The 19,981-nt window shown below is 47.2% G+C and overlaps 1 protein-coding gene across 4 annotated transcripts in view; it reads right to left on the reverse strand.

Moving 5' to 3' along the window:
* Positions 1–612: 612 nt before the first annotated feature.
* The window catches only part of CADM3 (cell adhesion molecule 3), a 92,166-nt gene continuing 72,797 nt past the window's right edge, over positions 613–19,981 (reverse strand). Inside the window, exons 3-9 of one of the 4 annotated variants that reach the window (XM_081174201.1) lie at positions 19,203–19,355; positions 18,443–18,580; positions 18,034–18,204; positions 14,559–14,649; positions 12,672–12,841; positions 9,068–9,193; positions 613–7,812 (exon numbers count right to left, since the gene is read on the reverse strand). In XM_081174201.1, coding sequence (XP_081030327.1) covers positions 7,694–7,812; positions 9,068–9,193; positions 12,672–12,841; positions 14,559–14,649; positions 18,034–18,204; positions 18,443–18,580; positions 19,203–19,355 — 968 coding nt within the window. In that variant the 3' untranslated portion in view covers positions 613–7,693. Of the gene's footprint in view, positions 7,843–9,067; positions 9,194–12,671; positions 12,842–14,558; positions 14,650–18,033; positions 18,205–18,442; positions 18,581–19,202; positions 19,356–19,981 lie in introns of all 4 variants that reach the window. The other 3 variants (XM_081174200.1, XM_081174203.1, XM_081174202.1) reach the window with 3 other exon arrangements.

Below are 19,981 nucleotides of genomic sequence, written 5' to 3' on the forward strand. Positions count from 1 at the left end.
TGTGATCCTAGCATGTGGAGGAATCTTGGGCTTTAAGGGTGTGTCAGAGTGCATGCTGGGAACTGGAGAAGATAGGTTAGGTAGTTCAGGAATGAGGAACCTTTGGTCCTCCAGATGCTGTTGAGCTCTAGCTCTCATCAGCTCCACCCAGCATGGTCAATGGTCAGGGATGATGAGAGTTGTAGACCAGAAACATCTGGAAGGCCACAGGTCCCCTAGCCAGGGGAAAGAGCAGGAGAGACCCCTCAAATCTTGTCAGGTGTCAAGGCCGGTATTTGGTGAATATTCAGAGAATATCCAGTGAATATTTGACACAAGATTATTTGAAGGTGGGCAAATCCATTTCAGCTCCTGGAGAATGAATCGTGTAACTCCAAAAATGACACCAACATAATTTTTTTTAAGTTATTGGACAACAGGCTGGGAAACACAATTGAGCTGAATCTTTCCACGCTCAGCTAATAAAATGGTCAATAAATCTTTGTAGGTTTGCAATTTAACGGCTTGTCTCTAAGGAACAATCTCGTCCCTGTGTTTGAATGATATGTCAAAACAGAGACAATATTGGCATGTCTTTCTGTTGATATATATATATATATATATATATATATATATATATATATTCTCCTGTGAATGACATAGTAAGGCCTATCACACCTCACAGAGTTCTTGTGAGGAAATAAACTTGGGGGAATAAAAATGTGATAAATCACAATAATAAAAAAGTAAGGTTAGTCATTGCCAGGGACACTTTTAAGTTGTTGCTGCACTCTTGGCGAGATCAACCAAACTTAATTTCTATGCCCTCCTTTTCACCAATAAATATTTCTGTACAGTGATTTGAGGAAGGGCCTGGTTCAATCTCTGGCATCTCAAGGTAAGGCTAGGAATGCCTCTAGGCTAACCAAGAAAGGTGGACCAATGGTCTGACTCTGTATAAGGCAGCTTCCTAAGTGATTAAAATGTCTGAAGAACAAGCATTACCCCACTGCACACATCAAGGGAAATAATAGGACAATTTTGTTGTTCTGCATTGGCCAGACCCCTTCCGGAGTATTATGTCCAGTTCTGCTCAGCACAGTTTAAGAAGGATATTGATAAGCTGGAATGTGTGCAGAGGAGGGAGACCGAGATAATCAAGGGTTTGGAAACCAAGCCTTATGAGGAACGGTTGAGGGAGTTGGGCAATGTTGAGCCTGGAGAAGACTGAAAGGTGATACGATATCTGAAGGGCTGTCCAATGGAAGATGGAGCAAGCTTGTTTTCTGCTCTTCCAGAGGGTATTAGGATCCAATGGATTCAAATGGCAAGAAAGGAGATTCCAACGAAACATCAGGAAGAAATTTCTGAAGGTAAGAGCTGTTTGACAGTGGAAGAGACTCCCTCGGAAGGTGGCAGACTATCTTTCAATGGAGGTTTATAAACAGAGGTTGGCTGTCAGGGGTTCTTTAGCTAGGATTCCTTCATTGCATGGGGTTGATCCCTTCCAACTCTACAATTATATGACTCTGTGCTATGATCACAGTTCAGTTTTACATTTCAGTCCACTCCTGTAGCTGCTGCATGAATTAGAACCTTTGAATCTGTTTCTTGGAGGGCAGGACACATGAATTCCACAGTATCACAGTTCCCTACAAGCTATATCTTTACAAATCTGAAATAACCTTGGTACTAGTTCATATGAGTGCAGTTACAGAAAAGTTTATACAACAGGAGTTACCTGCCTGGTTTCTTTTCATTGGCTCATTCCAATGTTTTCCATGTGAAAGAAACACAAGGCACCTGTGTGTTTTAAAAGTTTACACAGCACACTTTTGATTTGAACGCTCCTAACAAAAAGATTTCAGTTCATTTTCCATCTGTTACAAAGACCTGCCTGAGACAACCTCCCTGGGCAGGTATGTCATATCAAAACAAGGTTTGCCAAGCTGGTGCCCTCAAGATATTTTCAACTATAACTCCCATCAGCCTCAGTTCAAAACATCTGCAGGGCACCAGCTTGACAAATGCTGTTGCATTAAAGCAGCAGCAACAACAACAGGGTGCCTCCAGAGTAGACCCATGGAAACTAATAGACATGGTTCACTTAGGCTTGTTCATTTTAATGGGCCTACTCTGAGCAGGGCTTTGTTGGACACAACCCTGTGTCCATGCATCCCATTTTAAATGGTGCACGAGGGGCAGTCAAGTCGCCAAGGCTTTGTCGAAATAATATTCCAGTTTGCCTGGCAGGAGGACAGAAATCGAGGCGGCTTAGTCACCCAGGGGAATTGGGAGGGGAGAGAAAAGAACATTGGAGGGTTAAACGTGAAGGCATGACTCCGTTGTCAGTTCAAAGGAGGTGACTGCTTGCCAAGTGCCAGGTTAAAAGGGAAAAAAATGCTAAAGGTTTTGTCAACATGCATGTTGGCAGGCAAAGCTTCAAACGACAAGTAATTGTTTCGTGCTGGAAGAGACAACAAGGGCTTTAAAACTGTTGTTAACCCTGCTGAGCTGAAGATATCACCTTTAATTAGTGCAAGTAAGAGCCCCATCTCTCTATCTCTCTTACACACAGAGAGATAAAATTCCTCCTCTCTCGCTTTCTCTCCATCACGGCTCATTGCTACAGCACATGCTGCCTTGCCCCAGGCTCAGACACCCACAGCATCTCCCAGTGGGGCTCAGAATATCCCCTCTGAAACCCTGCCAGTCCGTGTAGGCAGCACTGAGCTTGATGAAGCCAGTATAAGGCAGCTTCCCTTGTTCCTATTTAATACAGTCCTTCCTCTGGAAACATGAGGACTAGAATCTTATTTGGAAAATGGCCACAGCTCAGGGGCAGAGAATTTGCTTTGCATTCAGAATGCCCCCAGTTCAATCTCCAGGTAGGGCTGGGAGAGACACACCTGCCTTAAATGCCAGAGAGCTACCTGCTGCTGCTGCTGGTCAGTGTAGACAGCACTGAGTTAGATGCATCAATGGGCTGACTTGGTCAGATTACTCTGCTTTCCTTCTCACGTGCACAAAGCAGATTTCCCCCAGCCAGACAAATCTTCTCACATGGATCAGCCACATGGTAATCCAACCTAATCCATGGTCTATGGGGTGGTATCCAACTAAATATTGTCTAGCATAGACCCGTTGACATTAATGGACTTAAGTTAGCCATGTCCATTACGTAATTTCCATGGGTCTCCTCTGAGTAGGACAAACATTGACTGCAACCCCAAATAAATTAATAGATCCCACCCTGTGCTGAAAACTCAAGATGCCCAGTAGTTATAGAAAGGCAGACCGTGTGTTAGAACCTCCATGTCCAGGGGCAGTCTAGCTCTAAAGAGCAGATTAGGGGAGGAGAGGGAACAACAGAGGGGAGTCTGCTGTCTTGTGGGCTCCCTGGAGGCCACTGACATTGATACAGCCTTGATTCCATTTGCAGAGGTGCTGATAATTTGTTCAGTCACCAGGCGAAAGAAGGGAGCAGGGGAGATCCCACAGCACACTATGGCTCTATGGATGTTGTTGGACTCCTGCTCCCATCATCCCCTGCTGGCTGGGGCTGATGGGAACTGGGAGTCCAACAACATCTACAGGGATCCATCCATGGCTGGGGTCTGACGGAGCGGAGGTTTTGGTGGTGGTGGGGAGGTATTAGTCATTGGCTTGATCAAATCAAAGAGCCAACACTTCCATCAAACTTCCAATCAGTTCAGAGACTGGCAGAGGCAGGAGCAAGATTCCCACCGCTTCAAAGTAATGTACTTGCAGGAGGCTGGACTAGGTGACCCTTCCAACTCTACAAGCTTGTGATTTTATGATTCACTGCAGGAACCCTGGGAGGTTCCCACCTGATGTCAGCTTTTGAGCAGGTGAAGGTGGATGTGGTCCATAAAAGGCAGGGGAAGGTTGTGCTGTGGACTGTGCTTTGAAGTCCCAACAATCAGCTGATTGTTGGTGCTTCAAAGCACCCATCAGTGCCTGCAGAGCAATGTGTGGCTTTCTTTAAGCCCCCAACAATCAGCTGATAAAGTTTGCTTAGCCTTGCATCCTCCTGCCTTCCTTCTCCCTGAGCCCCACGTTCCATAGGCACTTAAGAAGGTCCTCTTATACCAGGAGTAGGAAACTGGATCCAGCTCTTTACCTATCTTCCCTGCCACAGGCCAAGTTTGCCATACCTGACATCACAGGTGAGACCCATTTCTTTCTGCAGGGTTTTGAAATCAAACCATGCAGGTGCAAATGCAACCAGCTGGTCGTTGGCGACTTCAGAGGATTGCACACAGCTCTCGCTGCAAGCACTGATGACCAGGGTGCTTTGAAGCCCCGGTGATCAGCTGGTTGCCAGGATCTTCAAAACACACCCCATAGCACAAATTCCCCACCTCCTTCTTGGACCAGGCCCATCTTTACCTGTCCAAAACCTGACATTGGGTGTAGGATAGGTGGGCTTAGTCTGGTCAGAACAGCCTTGCAGGCCAAATGAGGAATGCTTGCAAACTCAAATAGGCCCATGGGGCCAAAGGATCCCATCGCTGCCCAAGACCAAGCTGCCTGAGATGCTAGTTCTGACTTCAAGGGACCCTCAGCCAGAGCAGGATCTGGGCCAACCTGCTGACCTCTTAACACCTGACAACACCAATGTAACAAACTTGAGAACTCTCCTCGAACTGACCACCGGTCCATCAGCTCCAGCATCCTCTAGTTTCTGTTTCCTGTTTGCCACAGTGGCCAATCAGGTGCCTCAGTCTGAAAAGTCCACCATCAACCACCAGGGCTTGAAGGCAGTAACCCTCATTTGCCACAGATCCCCAGCAACTGGATATTTAGAGGTAGCCTGCATCTGAAAATGAAGGATCCATTCCTAACCTCTGCGGCCAGTAAGAACAGAAGAGGAGTCCTCTTGAGTCAGGCCAGATGTGCATCTAGTCCAGAAATCTGTTCCTACAGTGGCCAACCAGGTGTTTTAGGAAGGCCACAAGTAGGTCATGAGGTCAACAGCTCTCTCTTGCTGCTGCTCCCAACCAACCCTGACTCCGATCCTAGGAGTAGCATATAGTCATCAGGACTGGTACCCGTTGGTTGTTTTATCCCCCATGAATTTTGTCTAATCCCCTCTTTCACAGCCATCATCACTACACCATGCCAGAAGTTCTGCTGCATTTGCTTTGTCCTGAGTATGTTGCCAATCAATATTGCCAAGCTATCAAGAGGAGAATACATCTGCCCACTCCACTGGAAGAGTTGGAGTTCCCAGGAATGTCTGCAATGACTCTGACAACAGAAGGTTCTCTGCACATGCTCAGAAACCCTTTTCTCCAGCCTGCCCAGTTGCCAAGGACAATCACCAGCTACTTAGCCTATCTTAGGTGAAACCTGGACCAACAGTATCTTCAAGACACGACATCGCAAGCTGGAAAGTGGCGTTTGGCTCTGTGTTTGAGATGAAATGTGTGAACGTCACAGAACTACAAAACGAGCAGCAAAAGAAGCCATCGCTGGGACATGCTCTCCGCATGCATGTTCATTGCACTAAATACTTTGAAAAATAGACAGATGTGAACTCACAGAGCTAAGGCAAAATATTTCACCTATCCATGCCAATTGTTGTATTAAGTGTTCAGCTGCTACACTATTTCAAAAGAAAATAAAATAAAAGAGCAGGCATCTTAAAACTTGAAAGGCCTACCATTTTCATGGCGAGAACAACTGCCCTCCCCTCAAAGTCTGCTTTTGTTTCATTTTACAACCCATTGTTTCTGGCCCTCCCTGAGGTTTTTGAGGAAATCTCAAAAAACCATGGCAGTAGTTGTGTGTGACAATTGTGTCTGTGTGTGAGTTGGGAGGGAGGAGAGGCTATTGTGACAGAAGGCAAAGTGGAAGGAAGAACCAGAGGCGGTTGTTCTTTTAGAGACCACAAAGCAAGATTTCATGATTTGGGGAGTGGGGGGACAGTGGTGGACCCCCCCCCCCAAGTTTTTATTGACAGTGGAAAGGCATTAGTTTATCCCTCTGTGGCAGTGGTGAACAGGGCATCTGAATCATTCGCAACCTTCAGATGTATGCCTGTGAGGAAGAAACACTGTTTCTGATTGCAGTGTTGGATCCAGGCTTGAATTAATTTGGCAGGGTGTGTATTTGTGTGCATGTTGAAATAACTGCAGCTGACGCTCCCCCCCCCCACACCCTGTGGTCTAATCAGTATCAAACACTGGAGATTGGGGAACTGTAATTGCATCACTCAATAAATCTTGCTCATTCAACTCTCCCCACCAATGGGCTGATGGCACTAGAAGTTGCCCTTGAGCTATGGGGCACCCCCCCTGGAATGCCTTGCTTCCTCTCTAACCCAAGGAAGACACAGGAGGGTAGCGAGTACCCTTTTGCACTGAGAAACCGGGGCTCCGAACCAAGAGAAAACCCCAGCGATGGGAGTCCTCTCTCTTTGAGCGGCCCCCTTAGAAGCACCTGGCTCTCGAATCCCCCCCCCCTCGTGACTGGGAAGCATAAAGGACACCAGGGGAGCCTCAAAGCAAACTCCCCCTTCTTCTTTTGCCATGGGTTTGGGTTGGGACTGCAACCGGCTAGCTGGCATCCCTTGGTACACGGACCACACAACAACATTCTCCTCTCGAAACAAAGAGACGCAACCGGAGGAACAAAATCTCGTCGAAGGATAAAATCGGCAGAGCTTTTCATAGCAAACCTGCCCCCCCAAATTTGAGCCTTTCCTTCATCAGCCTGGCTCCCAAAACCTTCCCGAATGAAGACCATCACAGAGGAAGGCCTGAGGAAGTTGGAGGAGGCATGGAGGAAAGTTCCCTTTGCTGTGTCCACCTCCTCTTCCAGTAGGAAAGGGGGGGCTTTCCAGGCCCTAGAGCCGGGCCCCTGATATTGATAAGCCCAGCACTACCTTGCTCAGAGTTCAGCCCGCCTTGCTTGACCCCTAAGATGCAGGATTAAGGGATCTCCTCCCAACGTCCGTTCTCCCCACCCCAAACACAAGCGGATTTGATCCTTCGACATCAAAACAGAAAAAGCAGAACAACTCTAAAGGAAAGCAAGAGATACACCATCCGAACCCCCCCAACAAACCCCTACAGTGCCCCCACTTCAAGACATTCCAAACATAAGGGAACGAGAACAGAGGTTTTTCTCTTTTTTTGTAAAAAGAAAAAGAAAAAAAGAGTCAAAAACAAGAGTACACCATCGAAAAAGAAGATAAAACAGCCTCAAAAGGAGCCGGAAGGAAGGAAGGAAGAAGGGAGGGAAAGAAGGAAGGAAGAAGGGAGGGAAAGAAGGAAGGAAGAAAGAAAGGTATCATCACTCACTCTCCAGGTCTGTGTTTAGTGCGATTTTGGCAGCCGCAGATATGTAGGTACAAGCAAGCAGGAACAAGGGGTTTTGAGGGGTTCTCAATGTTCGGGTGCGTGTCCCCCCTGTTTAGTAACAATGTTTTATACAAGTTCAAAGAAGCATTGTGAGCCAAGCTGATCTTCTTTCTCTCTCTCGTTCCTCCTCTGTCCCCTCGCCGATCTCGGTCCCCCACCATCATCCCTCTGTCTGTCCGTCCATTCCTTTCTGGGCGCAAGAGAAATTCCTTTGACATATTGGTTGGGTGGGTTCTGTTGTCATTCAGTCGAGGTTGGGTTCCGATCCGCCACTTCCTCCTCCTCCCCCCTGCTGCCTGGCCGCCAGGCCCCACCCTCCCCACTCAGATGAAATACTCCTTCTTGTCATCCCCACCAGTTTGACCACCCTCGGCGTTGATAATGGCTGTGTCTGCGTCTGGGGCGTCGTCCGAGCCTTTGGCCTCGTGGGTCAGGTAGGTACCTGCATAGGGACACAGAAAAAGAGAGGAAGCTACCAAATTGGGTCATTTGGCTTGGAGCAACAGTGGAGCTTATTTAGGATGGCTAAGAAAAGTGGGAAGGGTCTGTACCACCGCAAGGGAACATGGGACTTGCATGGTTCACCCAACCACACCTCCAAAAGACATGGCTTACGTGCAGAAGATCAGAGGTTCAGCACCATGGGCATAGTCGGGGCAGCAACTGCCCCCCTAAATCAAGTAAGTAAATAAAAAATACTTAACCAAAAGTATTTGGTTAAGTACTTGGGACGCACGTGGCGCTGTGGGTTAAACCACAGAGCCTAGGACTTGCCGATAAGAAGGTCGCCGGTTTGAATCCCTGTGATGGGGTGAGCTCCCGTTGCTCAGTCCCTGCTCCTGCCAACCTAGCAGTTCGAAAGCATATCAAAGTGCAAGTAGATAAATAGGTACCACTCCGACGGGAAGGTACACTGCTCTGGTTCGCCAGAAGCAGCTTAGTCATGCTGGCCACATGACCTGGAAGCTGTATGCCGGCTCCCTTGGCCAATAAAGCGAGATGAGCGCCTCAACCCCAGAGTCAGTCACGACTGGACCTAACGGTTAGGCGTCCCTTTACCTTTACCTAACCAAAATTACAAATGATCACAATATTTGAAATGGAAATGCTCGCCAAGGTCACTCTGATGATGTTGTGGCGCATTCTAGTAACCTGACAGAGCGATAGGCGTGGCTTCAACGAACTGACCAATCGCGTCACAGGTAGCTCAGTTCTGGAACAGGACAGGTGGGTGTCTTGCTGCCCCAACATAAATCCTGGCTACGCTTACATTCAAACCCCCTTTTCCAATAACTCCAGCTAGAGTTGGAGCCCAAGGGCCACATTTCCTTCTGGAGAACTCTTTGAGGGCCATGTGCAACTGGTGGGCGGGGCCAGAGGCCAAAGCAGGCAGAGCAACGAATGCAATTTTAAAAATCTTTGTACTGTAGGTTAGTTTCCACACAAACAAACACACCTCTCTATTGCCTATCCAGGCCAACATTTCAGACATTTCCAAAAGCCCGCAAGGACGGTGTGAAGCAGGGCTGGCGAGGGGAGCAGCCTGAGCAGAGTGTGGGTGCAGCTGGAGAAGGGTATGTGGAGCCCCAAGGGCCAGATAAGCAATGCCTGGAGGGCCGCATTCAACCCTTGCGGTCTACCCAGCCCCGGTTTGCAAGATGCAGAAAACATTTGTGCAGGTTTGAGTTGAAGCCTACCTTTGTGCCGGATCAGGTAGTGACCCAGAACAATGAGGAGGATAAGGAGCAGGAAGACAATGACAGCCACTATTCCCCCAATGATGGCGTGGTACGTGCTCCCACTGTGGGTCATGGGGCTTGCATCTATCCAGAGGGAAAGCAGAAAAGGGAAAGGAGAAAAAGTTGGCTGAGAAAAAGTTAGCTGAGAAGCGGCCAAGAAAATCCACACGTCTCACTGACTGGCTTTTCCTTCCAAGCACCCAAACCAGAGCAGTCGAGGCAGAAGCGGACGAGGGATGAGGCCAGGAGGAAGAAAGAAAGCAGAATATACAGAGGGGAAGATGAAATACTCCCCATGCTGGCCACAGTGAAATTCCCTGTCCTCCATACCTTCATTACAGTGGTACCTCGGGTTAAGAACTTAATTCGTTCTGGAGGTCTGTTCTTAACCTGAAACTGTTCTTAATCTGAAGCACCACTTTAGCTGACGGAGCACGATTTCTGTTCTCATCCTGAAGCAAAGTTCTTAACCCGAGGTACTATTTCTGGGTTAGCGGAGTCTGTAACCTGAAGTGTATGTAACTTGAAGTGTATGTAACCCGAGGTACCACTGTACATAGTTTCTGTCTGATGCTGAAGACACACCTCTTTACTCTAACACAGGGCTCAGCAAGCTTTTTCAGCCGTGGGCCGGTCTACCACCCCTCAGACCATGTGGAAGGGCCGGACGATATTTTTTTTTGGGGGGGGGGAATGAATGAATTCCTATGCCCCACAAATAACCTAGAGATGCATTTTAAATAAAATGACACATTCTACTCATGTAAAAACACGCTGATTCCCAGACAGTCCGTGGGCCGGATTGAGAAGGCGATTGGGTTGCATCTGGCCCACGGGCCTTAGTTGGCCAACTCCTGCTCTAACACCAGAGATAGAGGATTGCATCCGGTAACTTTTGTGGGGGTTAAAAAATAAGACACCAATGCAATGTAATCAGTATCAGTGTGGTGTAGTGGTTTAGAGCATAGGACTAGGACTTGGGAGAGAAGGGTTCAAATCTCCACTCAGCCATGAACGTCACATATAACCTTGAAGCTTTTGAATGGTTTTGGTTTGACGTTCCTAATGTTTTCTCTCTTATGTATCATTACCATGTTGAAGGGCAACTGAAAGCTGTAGCTGAATAATAGGCCCCATATAGCAATAGGTAGGTCTCTGTTTTCTCCCAAGTACATGAAAACAGGAGGCTCTGCCAAAACGCCTTGTTTGTGGTGGACTTGTACTTAAAGAATGTGAGGTCTGGAGAGTGGCAATATTTTTAGGTGCTAGGTGAAAATATTCCTCTTCAACGAGGCCTTTGGCTGATTAATATCCCACAGCCTTTTAAATGTGTCTATGGGAGCAGGGGAGTATTGCTTTGTTGTTTTTGCTTTAATTCTTTATCTTGTATTTTATTCTGTGAAGTGCCCTGAGATCTTGTGACGAAGGGTTGTATACAAATTTAATATATATATATACAAATATATAACCAACAATAGTTTGTGATATTTCTATAGCAAGCAGCATATAAATCCCCTAAAATAATTCTGATTAAAAAAATGACGTGTGATATTTCTGTAGTAGCCAGTAGTATATAAATTGCCTAAATAAAATAGTAGTAGTAACAATGATAAATAAGTAAATAACTATGACTATTTCTGCAGCAGCCGAGCATCCTGCAGGAGAGAGCAATAAAGTGACCCAAGTGTTAGCAAAGCCATTCTTATTCCTGAATCTGGAAAACCAGCCATGCAAGATATGGATGCAAGATAGGCCAGGCCATGGACCCAAATATAAGACAGCTAAATCCTCGGCTGAGATGCCTCAGCAGGTGGCTCCCTGGTGGCTCCCCGCCCCCCCGCTCCTGCCAATCAAGTGCCCATCCAGAACCCATGGGGGGATTATTTGGGAATGAAGATGCTCACTCAACACAGCAGCCTGAGTGAAGGGGTTAAGTGGTTGCTATGGCGACATAATCGGTGGACCTTTAAAGGTGGAGGACTAGCTGTGGGGTGAGCAGACGAGGTGCCGGCAAGGCAGAGAAAGTACATTTGGCTCCAGCATATGGGGGCCAGCACGGTATGGTGCTTCCATGTGTTCAAAGCACTTTGCACGTGCTATCCCAGAATCATAGAATTGCAGAGAGTTGGAAGGGACCTCGAATGTCATCTAGCTCAACTCCCTGCAATGTGGAAATCATGCCATCTTCCTTACAACAAGGTGGGTCGGCATTATGATCCCCGCCCATAACGCAGATGGGGAGACTGAGTCCAAAGGGCTGCAGCTTGCCTTAAGCTACCATGGCAGGATTTGAACCAGGGACTTCCTGATTCTTAGCGCAGCCATCTAGCCACCATGCTACACCAGGGCTGGGGCTGCTAAGAAGTCTGCAATCAGTTCAGAGTCTGATAGTGCAGGAATCGTTTAGGGAGAAAAATCACACACACACACACACACACACACACACACACACTTCAGAGAGCACTTGATTGATGCGTCCTCGGGAGCACAACCGCCTTTGGCCTCCTTCCTGATGCCACACTCTCAAGCGGTTATTGTCGCATGCAGCGAAATTGGTCGAGGCACTAAACACACATGCCAGATGCGCAAATCCCTTTGCTCCAAAAAAGAAAAAGTCTTGTCTCACATTCCCCCCATCAATACTGCATTTCAAGAGACTTTTTATGTATCCCACCTTCCTCTGAGGAATCAGGCTTTCCTGCCTTTTAAGCAAGCTGACAAACAGATTCAACTGTTGCGGTTTTGTTATTTTATTAGGTACTTTTGCATTGTTCCAGATTAATTTTTAATGGCCGTTGCATTGTTTCCGATGAATTTTTCATGAAGCTTATTTCGAGATTATATAATGTCAAATCATATGTGTATGTGTGTACACACACACACACACACACACACACACACACGAGATGCAACACACCCATGCTTTATTTTTATCTTATCATGGTATGCTCTATTCATATGGTGTGCACAAGATAAGACAGCAAGGGAATTGAGATTAACATTTTCGTTTGATTCCCTTCGAATTCAACATGCTGGCAATTACTGTGGTATTTTCTTTTCAAAATATGTAGAAGTAGTTGTTAGACCTCAAGAATACTCGTGCTCCATGCTTGCATTAATGCTGCATAATACTTCTCCCCACTCCCAGTATCCCCCTCTCTCCCTCTCTCTAATTTTGCCTTCTGTAAATGTTTCATTTTCTTAGTTCAGTAAAAAATATATGGACCCCCTGACACATAGGCAGTGTTAGAAACTAAGATATATAAGCTAGGCTCACTTGGTAGAGCATGAGGCTCTTAATCTCAAGGTCGTGGGTTCAAGCCCCATGTTGGACGAAAGGTTCCTGCATTGCAGGGGGCTGGACTAGATGACCCTCACGGTCCCAACCCTACAATTCTATGATTTAACGCTGTTTCCCATTCTAGGCTGGGAAGAAAAGAGTGTTATTACAAAAATATAAGAAGAGCCTCCTGAGACCTGTTCCCACCCTGGCCAGCAATCCTGGGAAACACAAAGAATGCAGTCCTCCGACCAGCAGAGGGTGCCGTGAAACAATGCTCACCATGAACATTCAGGTTGTATATTGCCGTGGAGATGCCCATAATGCTTGAGGCATAGCAGATGTAGGTCCCGCTGTCGCTTTTGTTCAAACTGTCGAAGACGAGGATGTTGTCTTGGGCCTCGGCTAGGGGCGCCTGAGCCCCCTGCTTCTCCCACTTGTATTCCTGAGGGCTGTGAGGGAGGGAAGAGAGTTGGTGAGAGTCAGCAGAGCTTGAGGTCAGAGGGATTGCACATCGCCCTTCAATGATCTGGAGGCCCCGGTCTATTGGGGGATACAAAGCTGTTCTAGGCACACGGTGAAACAGCAAGGCCTCGTCTTCTTGCCTTGGTCTGGCTGGGACCAACTGGTGCCCAGCAGTGGAGGCGGGTCCATTCGGGCAGAGGGGACACTGCCCCACCAACCACAGATTGTTCTCCACCTGTCTGCTTTCCAGCTTCCAACCAATCAGGAGAGGCGCAGCCTGCCAGGTTCCTCCTCCTCAGTTTCCAGGTTGCTCTTGAAAAACTCAGCAGGGGGGAAGAGGATGGAGACAAAAGTAGACTGAGTTGGTGCTGCCTGCCATTGGCTCTGGCTCCACCAATCCCAATGGGCCCAAGAAAAGGACCTTTTTGGAAATAGCTCCCCCAGTGTGGTGTGCCCCTTTGAAACAGCCTCACTAGGTATCCTCATTTTGTTCTTCTCAGTGCCATCTTAGGCGTCTTGAGATAATTTAAACATTGCTGGTGTTTTCAGCTCTCCCTGGTGGCTTCCGTTCAGTTATCTAGTTTTGTGCTGGGGTCATTTTTCAAGATTATTTTTTTTTAGAGCTTCTCATTTGCCTTTTAGTAATTTTTTGAATCATCAAAAAGATCAAAAGGACATTGTTAATGGGGTGGTATACACAGGATAAGACCATTTAGAGAGCAAGTGTGGTGCAAAAGCTGGAGTGGCCCCGGGAGACCAGGGTTTGAATCCCCTACTCAGCCATGGAGCTCACTGGGTGAGCCTGGGCCAGTTACTGCTTCTCGGCCTAATCTGCCTCACAGGGTTGGTGTGGGGATTAAAAGAGGAGAGAGAGAGAACCATGGATGCCACTTTGAGCTCCTCAAACAAAAAGGTGGGGTATTAAATTCCATAAATAAAGAAATACATTTAAGTGATTGTTTAATGACCAGTGAGCAGAGTGCATTTGACCCTGATCTGACACCACCTAGGAGGTAGGCAGGAATCACGTGAGCAAGTGAAGAGCATTGGGACTGGTATGACTGAGAGGTCAACAGTAGATGAAGCCAGAGCCAAGGAGAGGCGGAGCCAACTCATCCTAGTTTTGCCCCTATAATCCTTTTCCCTTGCTGAGTCATACTATCCAACATTTCTCTGATGAACATAGGGATGTTCTATTCAACAATAATTATAATTATACCCCACCCACCTGACTGGGTTGCTCCAGCCACTCTGGGTGGTTTCCAACATATATGAAAACAAGAAGACATTAAACAAACCTCCCTATACAGGGTTGCCTTCAAATGCCTTCTAAAGGTTGTATCTTATCTCCTTGGCTCCTTGGTTGCATACCCGCCAACTTTTCTCTGATGAAAATAGGGACATCCTAAGGAGAAGTGGGACATTCTGGGATCAAGTCAGAAGCTTCTGTAAATCCGGGACTGTCCCTGGAAAACAGGGGCACTTGGAGGGTCTGTGGAGTTCTATAAAAGCAGACTAAGGAGGAGGAAGCTGGTTGGCAAAGCCACTCCCTGGACTGGCTTGAGTCAACAGGCAGGCAGGTGGGGGCTGGCTCAGAGCAGACTGAGGTTGGTGGGGCATTGGCACACAGGCCCCGATGGACCAACCTTCACTGCACGTGAGGTTCTTTGCCGTTTACGCGTCAGAGGAGAGAAGGAGACTAACATTGGGTTGCCTCGTCCATCGCAGCGCAGCCTCAGATTTTGTCCTTCTCGTGGGCTGTCGGGATACGATTTGATTTCAGCTGTTGGCTTGTCTGGGGAGAGAGACAGAGGAAGAAAGAAGGGAAACTGCTGTCATTGTCACAACCAGATCCACCTTTGACCTTTGACTCGGTGGCAGAGCCTCTGCTTTGCATGCAGAAGGTCCCAGGTTCAATCCCCAGGTAGGGCTCTTGTCTGTAATCCTGGAGAACTGCTATCAGTCATTGGAGATCAGGGATGGGGAACCTGTGGCCCTCCAGATGTTATGGGATCCCCCCAGCAACCATCATAGAATCACAGAGTTGTAGAGTTGGAAGGGAACAGCCATCTATCTTATTATATGGCAGCTTCCCTTGTTCCTAGGGGATGACTGCCATTACCACTTCCAAATCCATAGCTCAGCCTTTACCAACCGGTTGCCCTCTAATCTTTACCATATTGGTCTGAATATAGGCTGCATTTCCTCCCCCAAATCTGGCTTGTATTAAACCTGAATGCAACCAACTGGTTGTGCTTTCCTAGACAGAGAAGACATATAGTGCGGACAATATTTGAGGGCGGCTTATATCCAGACCAAAATGGTATTTATTTATCTGTTTAGGTGAGCAATATTGTGAAAACGGGGAGTTTTCACAATAAAACCTAGATTAAAAACACACACATCAAGTACTGTAGTGCACAACCCAGTCTCTGAGTGATGAGATACTTTGTGGGTTCCTCAGCTTGCTTACCTAAGGTTCAGTTCCTTGGAATGATAGTCAATAGAGATGGTGTTGCTTTTTTGCTACAAGGTTCTATTAACACATATATACAACCTGGGCATAGAATGGAGGGACTCACAGCATTAACACTCCAACAGAGCTTTCTTCCCCATTAGGGTTCCAGGGAAGCCCCAAGTCACAGCTCTTGGGTCTAGTACAGAGCATGGCGGTATCTCTGTGTCTCTGTGTCTCCAGCTCTTACATACAACTTTCTCATAAACAGCTCCCCCTTGGCCTGTGCTCTCCATCCTAGGATGATGCAGCATCCAGCCAGGTGAGCTGAGAAAAGAACCACCCATTTGTCTCTATGGCAACAGAGCAACCACTTTGGATATGGTAAATATCCAAATATTCTGGCCAGCCAAAGCCATTACTTTAACAAAGGAACTGGTTTGGCTGGTTCATCACACTCTTCTGCTATCACTGGATACAGGATCACAGCATCATCCATACTGACCACAAATACATTAAAAAAAACACGCTACTGTTCTTAACATGCACAACAGAACAGCTCCCAATTCACCAAAGACCAATTGAGGAAATACCAGCTGAGGAAATACATGGATGACCATGAAGGAAGGGTTTTTAGAGAGAGAGAAAAGTGTTTTGATTAATACTCTAAATAGAAGAGGGCCGTTGCCTCAATGGCATGACAGTCTTTCCGGCATATGGAGCAGCAAGATAATAAGGACAGAACAGATAACTAGAGCATGAGAGATGAGATTTCAGAAGAAGATGAATATCTGAGGAGCAAAAGGCCCAAGGAGAAGAAGGCGTTTAAAGCAGACGCAGAGATGATGAGCTAGCAAGGGCCTAAATCCATGAAGAAACTCAAAAACACAAATAAAAGCTTAGTCAGATCCACTAATAGAGAGGACCATAGTGACCCATGAATCAACATATTTCTGAGGGAAACAATAAACGTATTCATTTACATATATATTATATAGCTCTGTAACCTTAATTGTATTTTATTGTTATTGTTTTCCTCTGCTTTTTAAATTTTTTTTTGGTATGTAGTCTTTTTCTTTTCCCCTTTCCTTTCCTTTTCCTATTTACCGGTAACTCACTGTAATACTTTCAATAAAATATGAAAATAATAATAATAATAATAATAATAATAATAATAATAATAATAATAATAATAACAGTAACAACAACAACAACAGAGAGGAGGGCCCTCGTGATGCTCCGCAGGCCACACTCCCTCCCTAGCCACACCCCTCTCTCCAGACACAACCCTGGCTGGAACGCTTCCTTGCACTCTAGAAGGAAGACAGAGAGGTGTGTTTGTGTAGACACTAGCCTAGTGTACAAAGGTGACACTTACACTAACTCTGCTTAGTTTCCCCTCTGGCCCCGCTCACCACTGGCATGTGACCCCTTGAAGGATGCCTAGAGGGGAATGTAGCCCTCCCTGCCCCTGCACGAACAGGAGCTGCAAAAGTCAATTAAGTGTGTGTGTGTAATATGCCCTTCTGTGCCCTTCTGTGAAAAGGGTCCCTTTTGCAGGCCAACCAGAAAGGTTATCAGCCCTCCTTGTACCAGATATATATATATATCTGGTACAATATATATATATATGTACCAGATATATATATATATATCTGGTACAAGGAGGGCTGATAACCTTTCTGGTTGGCCTGCAAAAGGGACCCTTTTCACAGAAGGGCATTTGCCCCTCTTATCCTCTTCAACCCTCTCTAGCAGTGCCGTTTTTCCAGAAAAAGAGGTGCTGGAACTCACCATGAACACCGCCCTCCTTCTCTTAGAGTAGCAATGGCGTGCGAGAACTGAGTTCCGGCGAGTTCCATCTGAAAAAAGGCCTTGCTCTCTAGGTCCACCAAGGCTGGTAGCCCAGATCTCGGGTGAGGAAAAAGGTCTTTTCCAGCTCTGCTACTTGACATCTTTGCAAGCTGGGGGTGTGGAACCCCAAACACCTTCAGATGTTGTCAGCTGGCATGACCAATGCTCAAGAGAAACAAATGAGCATTGTGGAGTCTAAAAACGTCTGGAGGGCAAAATATTTCCCATCTCTGGCAGTGCTTTTTTTCTGGGAGTACTCAAGGGTATCGGCACCTTTTCCCACCAAATGTTAAAAGTGTGGCGCTTAACTGTAACAACTTCCTGCTGAGTAACCACACTTTTTTCCCCCTAAAAGAAAAAGCACTGAATTCTTTGGTATAGAAGGCAGAAGAGGACTCCAGTTCCCACCTGCCCCACCAGCTTGGCCAGTGGTCCAGCAATGTATAAAGGGCTCCAGGCTTCCTACAGTTGCAGCAGGAGAAGCCAGGGCTGGGGGACCTTTGGGCTCTCCAGATATTGCTGGACTCCAGCTCCCATCAGTCCCAGCCAGCAAGGTGAGGATTGATGGTGAAAAATGATGGAAGCTGGAGTCCGACAACTTCTGAAGGACACCAGGTTCCCCATCCCAGCTTGTTGTTATTGATTTATCTATTATTACCTTTACACCCCAACTTTTCTCCAAGTGGTGTACACATTCCTCCCCCTCTCCATCAACAACCCTGTGAAGTAGGTTAGACTGAAAGGCAGTGACTGGCCCCCAAGATCACACAGAGAGCTTCACCAGCAAGTGGGGTTTCGAACCCTGGTTCCCCAGGTCTTAGCTCAGCACTCTAAACCACCCGCCCACTCCATTGCCCACAGCTCACGTACAAAAGACTGCTAGCTTCTGGGAGGTGGACTTGTCGGAGTTCTGCAGGGACTCATGGTCAACTGTGCAGGTGACCTCCACGCCATTGTCCTCTTTCCCGACGGTGAATTCTACGCGGCTGGTGACCGTGAACGTCTTCCCGTTAGCATCTTCTTCCACTTCCGAAGGTTCAGCTGTTTGGGGGAATATGGCGTAAGAACAGCTGAGTGGCCACAGGGAACTGTGCCAAAGAGAACAGTTTGGATTCTCGACCAAATGAAAGAATCGTTCCTTGGTTCATTCGGGCTAGGTCGCCTGGAAGCAGTTTTCGACTCACCATGGGTGATTAACTGCCTGCCTTTTAAGTGATTGATTCAGGGGGCAGGGGACCCCAAATTGTCAGAGGGGCAGAGCTGTCCCGTGGCCTCATACCTGAGAGCAGCTTATCGCCCTTATGCCACCGGAGCTCAGCAGCCGGCTTGCTGCCAGAAGAGAAGCACGTCAGCTGGGCCACGTCTCCTTCTTTAAGAGGATCGGAGTAGCCAGAGATCTGGGGTTTTTGTGGGATTCCTGCAAAAAGGGAAAGAAACCTGGGACACTGAGGACTAGCGACTTGGTTGGAGAATCCTCAGCTACATAGCAACCCTCCAAGATGCTGGAGATGGAGGGCAGTAACACACAGGCTTAGTGTCTAGTTAAATAAAAACCATAAGCAACCACCAGCCGAAATTCTCTGCAGGAGTGGAGCGGGACCACTCTATCCTTTCGCATTTCTATGGTGCAACCCCTCTGTAGTTCCCAGAGTCAGACTGTGCTTTTGGCTTCTACCTCCCAGCAGCCCTCCCAGCCAAGGACCCTTGAGGTTGCACATCAGGTCTAGCCAACCCCCCCCCCCACTCTCTTTTCACTGTCCCTTAGTAACTTCATGATTATTTTTTTTTTTTTGAGGGGTGTCCCTAGACTTAGCACCCACTCCAGGAGGCCTCCAAACCTGGAAGATACAAGACATGCAAACTCAGAATTCCCTTAGGCTGCCACTGAAATTCCTGGCTGCTCTGGGAGAAGTGGAAGCAGGAGTGCGGCTAGGGCAGGAGGCCTTCTGCTAGGCTTGGGGATGCTGGCTCCTGCCTGCCTTCACTACCCTCTGGCACTGACTGGCCTTGCCACCCCCTCCCTGCTCCCCTGGCCTCACCCAGCACAGTGACGATGGCCTTGGCGGTCCTCACAGGCATGGTGAAAATGGAACAGGTGTACTCGCCCTCGTCTGCCAGGGTCGCATTGTCGATACTGATGGTCAGCTCGTTGGGCGTAGACCTCTCCAGCTGGATGCGGAGATCTCTCAGTGCTAGGGGAGCAGAGAAAAAGGAGCGTTGCAAAATGGGTGAGTGAGGTTGCTTTAAGAAAAACTAAAATAGCACATGGTAATGGTTTCTAATACTGAAATTGAGAATGCCCTGTTGGAGAAACTCACCTTTCTTTTTTCTGCTTTTTGTGGGATGTGAAACACAAGAGCAGTCAAGTACAACATTCCTAGAGTGAACATGTTTACACATGGAGAGGAATGTTTGTTCATCCAGCAGGTAAACTTCCTGTTTCCTTCTGGGCTAGGACAGACTTCCTCTGCATGTGACTAGAGGTGGGTGTAGCCTCACCTGTGTAGGTAATGACAAAAGTACAGGGCAGGGCAGCCACCTTTCTCTCTTTTTTTTTTTGACTACATGGATTGAAGAAGCAACATCTGCTTAGCCAAAGATGCTCTCTTGGCTTCCAGCCAAGAGAGGACAGGGACTGTCTCCTTATGAGATTGTTTCCAGGTGTATGTTACTTTTCTAAGCTAAGTCTGCCTTCTGGGATCCAATTGTGAACAGAATGTGAGTAAATTCTTTTTATACTTTTATAGAAGACTGTGTTGTGTCTTATCTTTTATAAGGGAATAAGGGGAAAATACCAGGACAGTTATTATAAAGGCTT

Source organism: Podarcis bocagei (assembly GCF_964188305.1).
Source record: "Podarcis bocagei genome assembly, chromosome: 16".
NCBI lineage: Eukaryota > Metazoa > Chordata > Lepidosauria > Squamata > Lacertidae > Podarcis > Podarcis bocagei.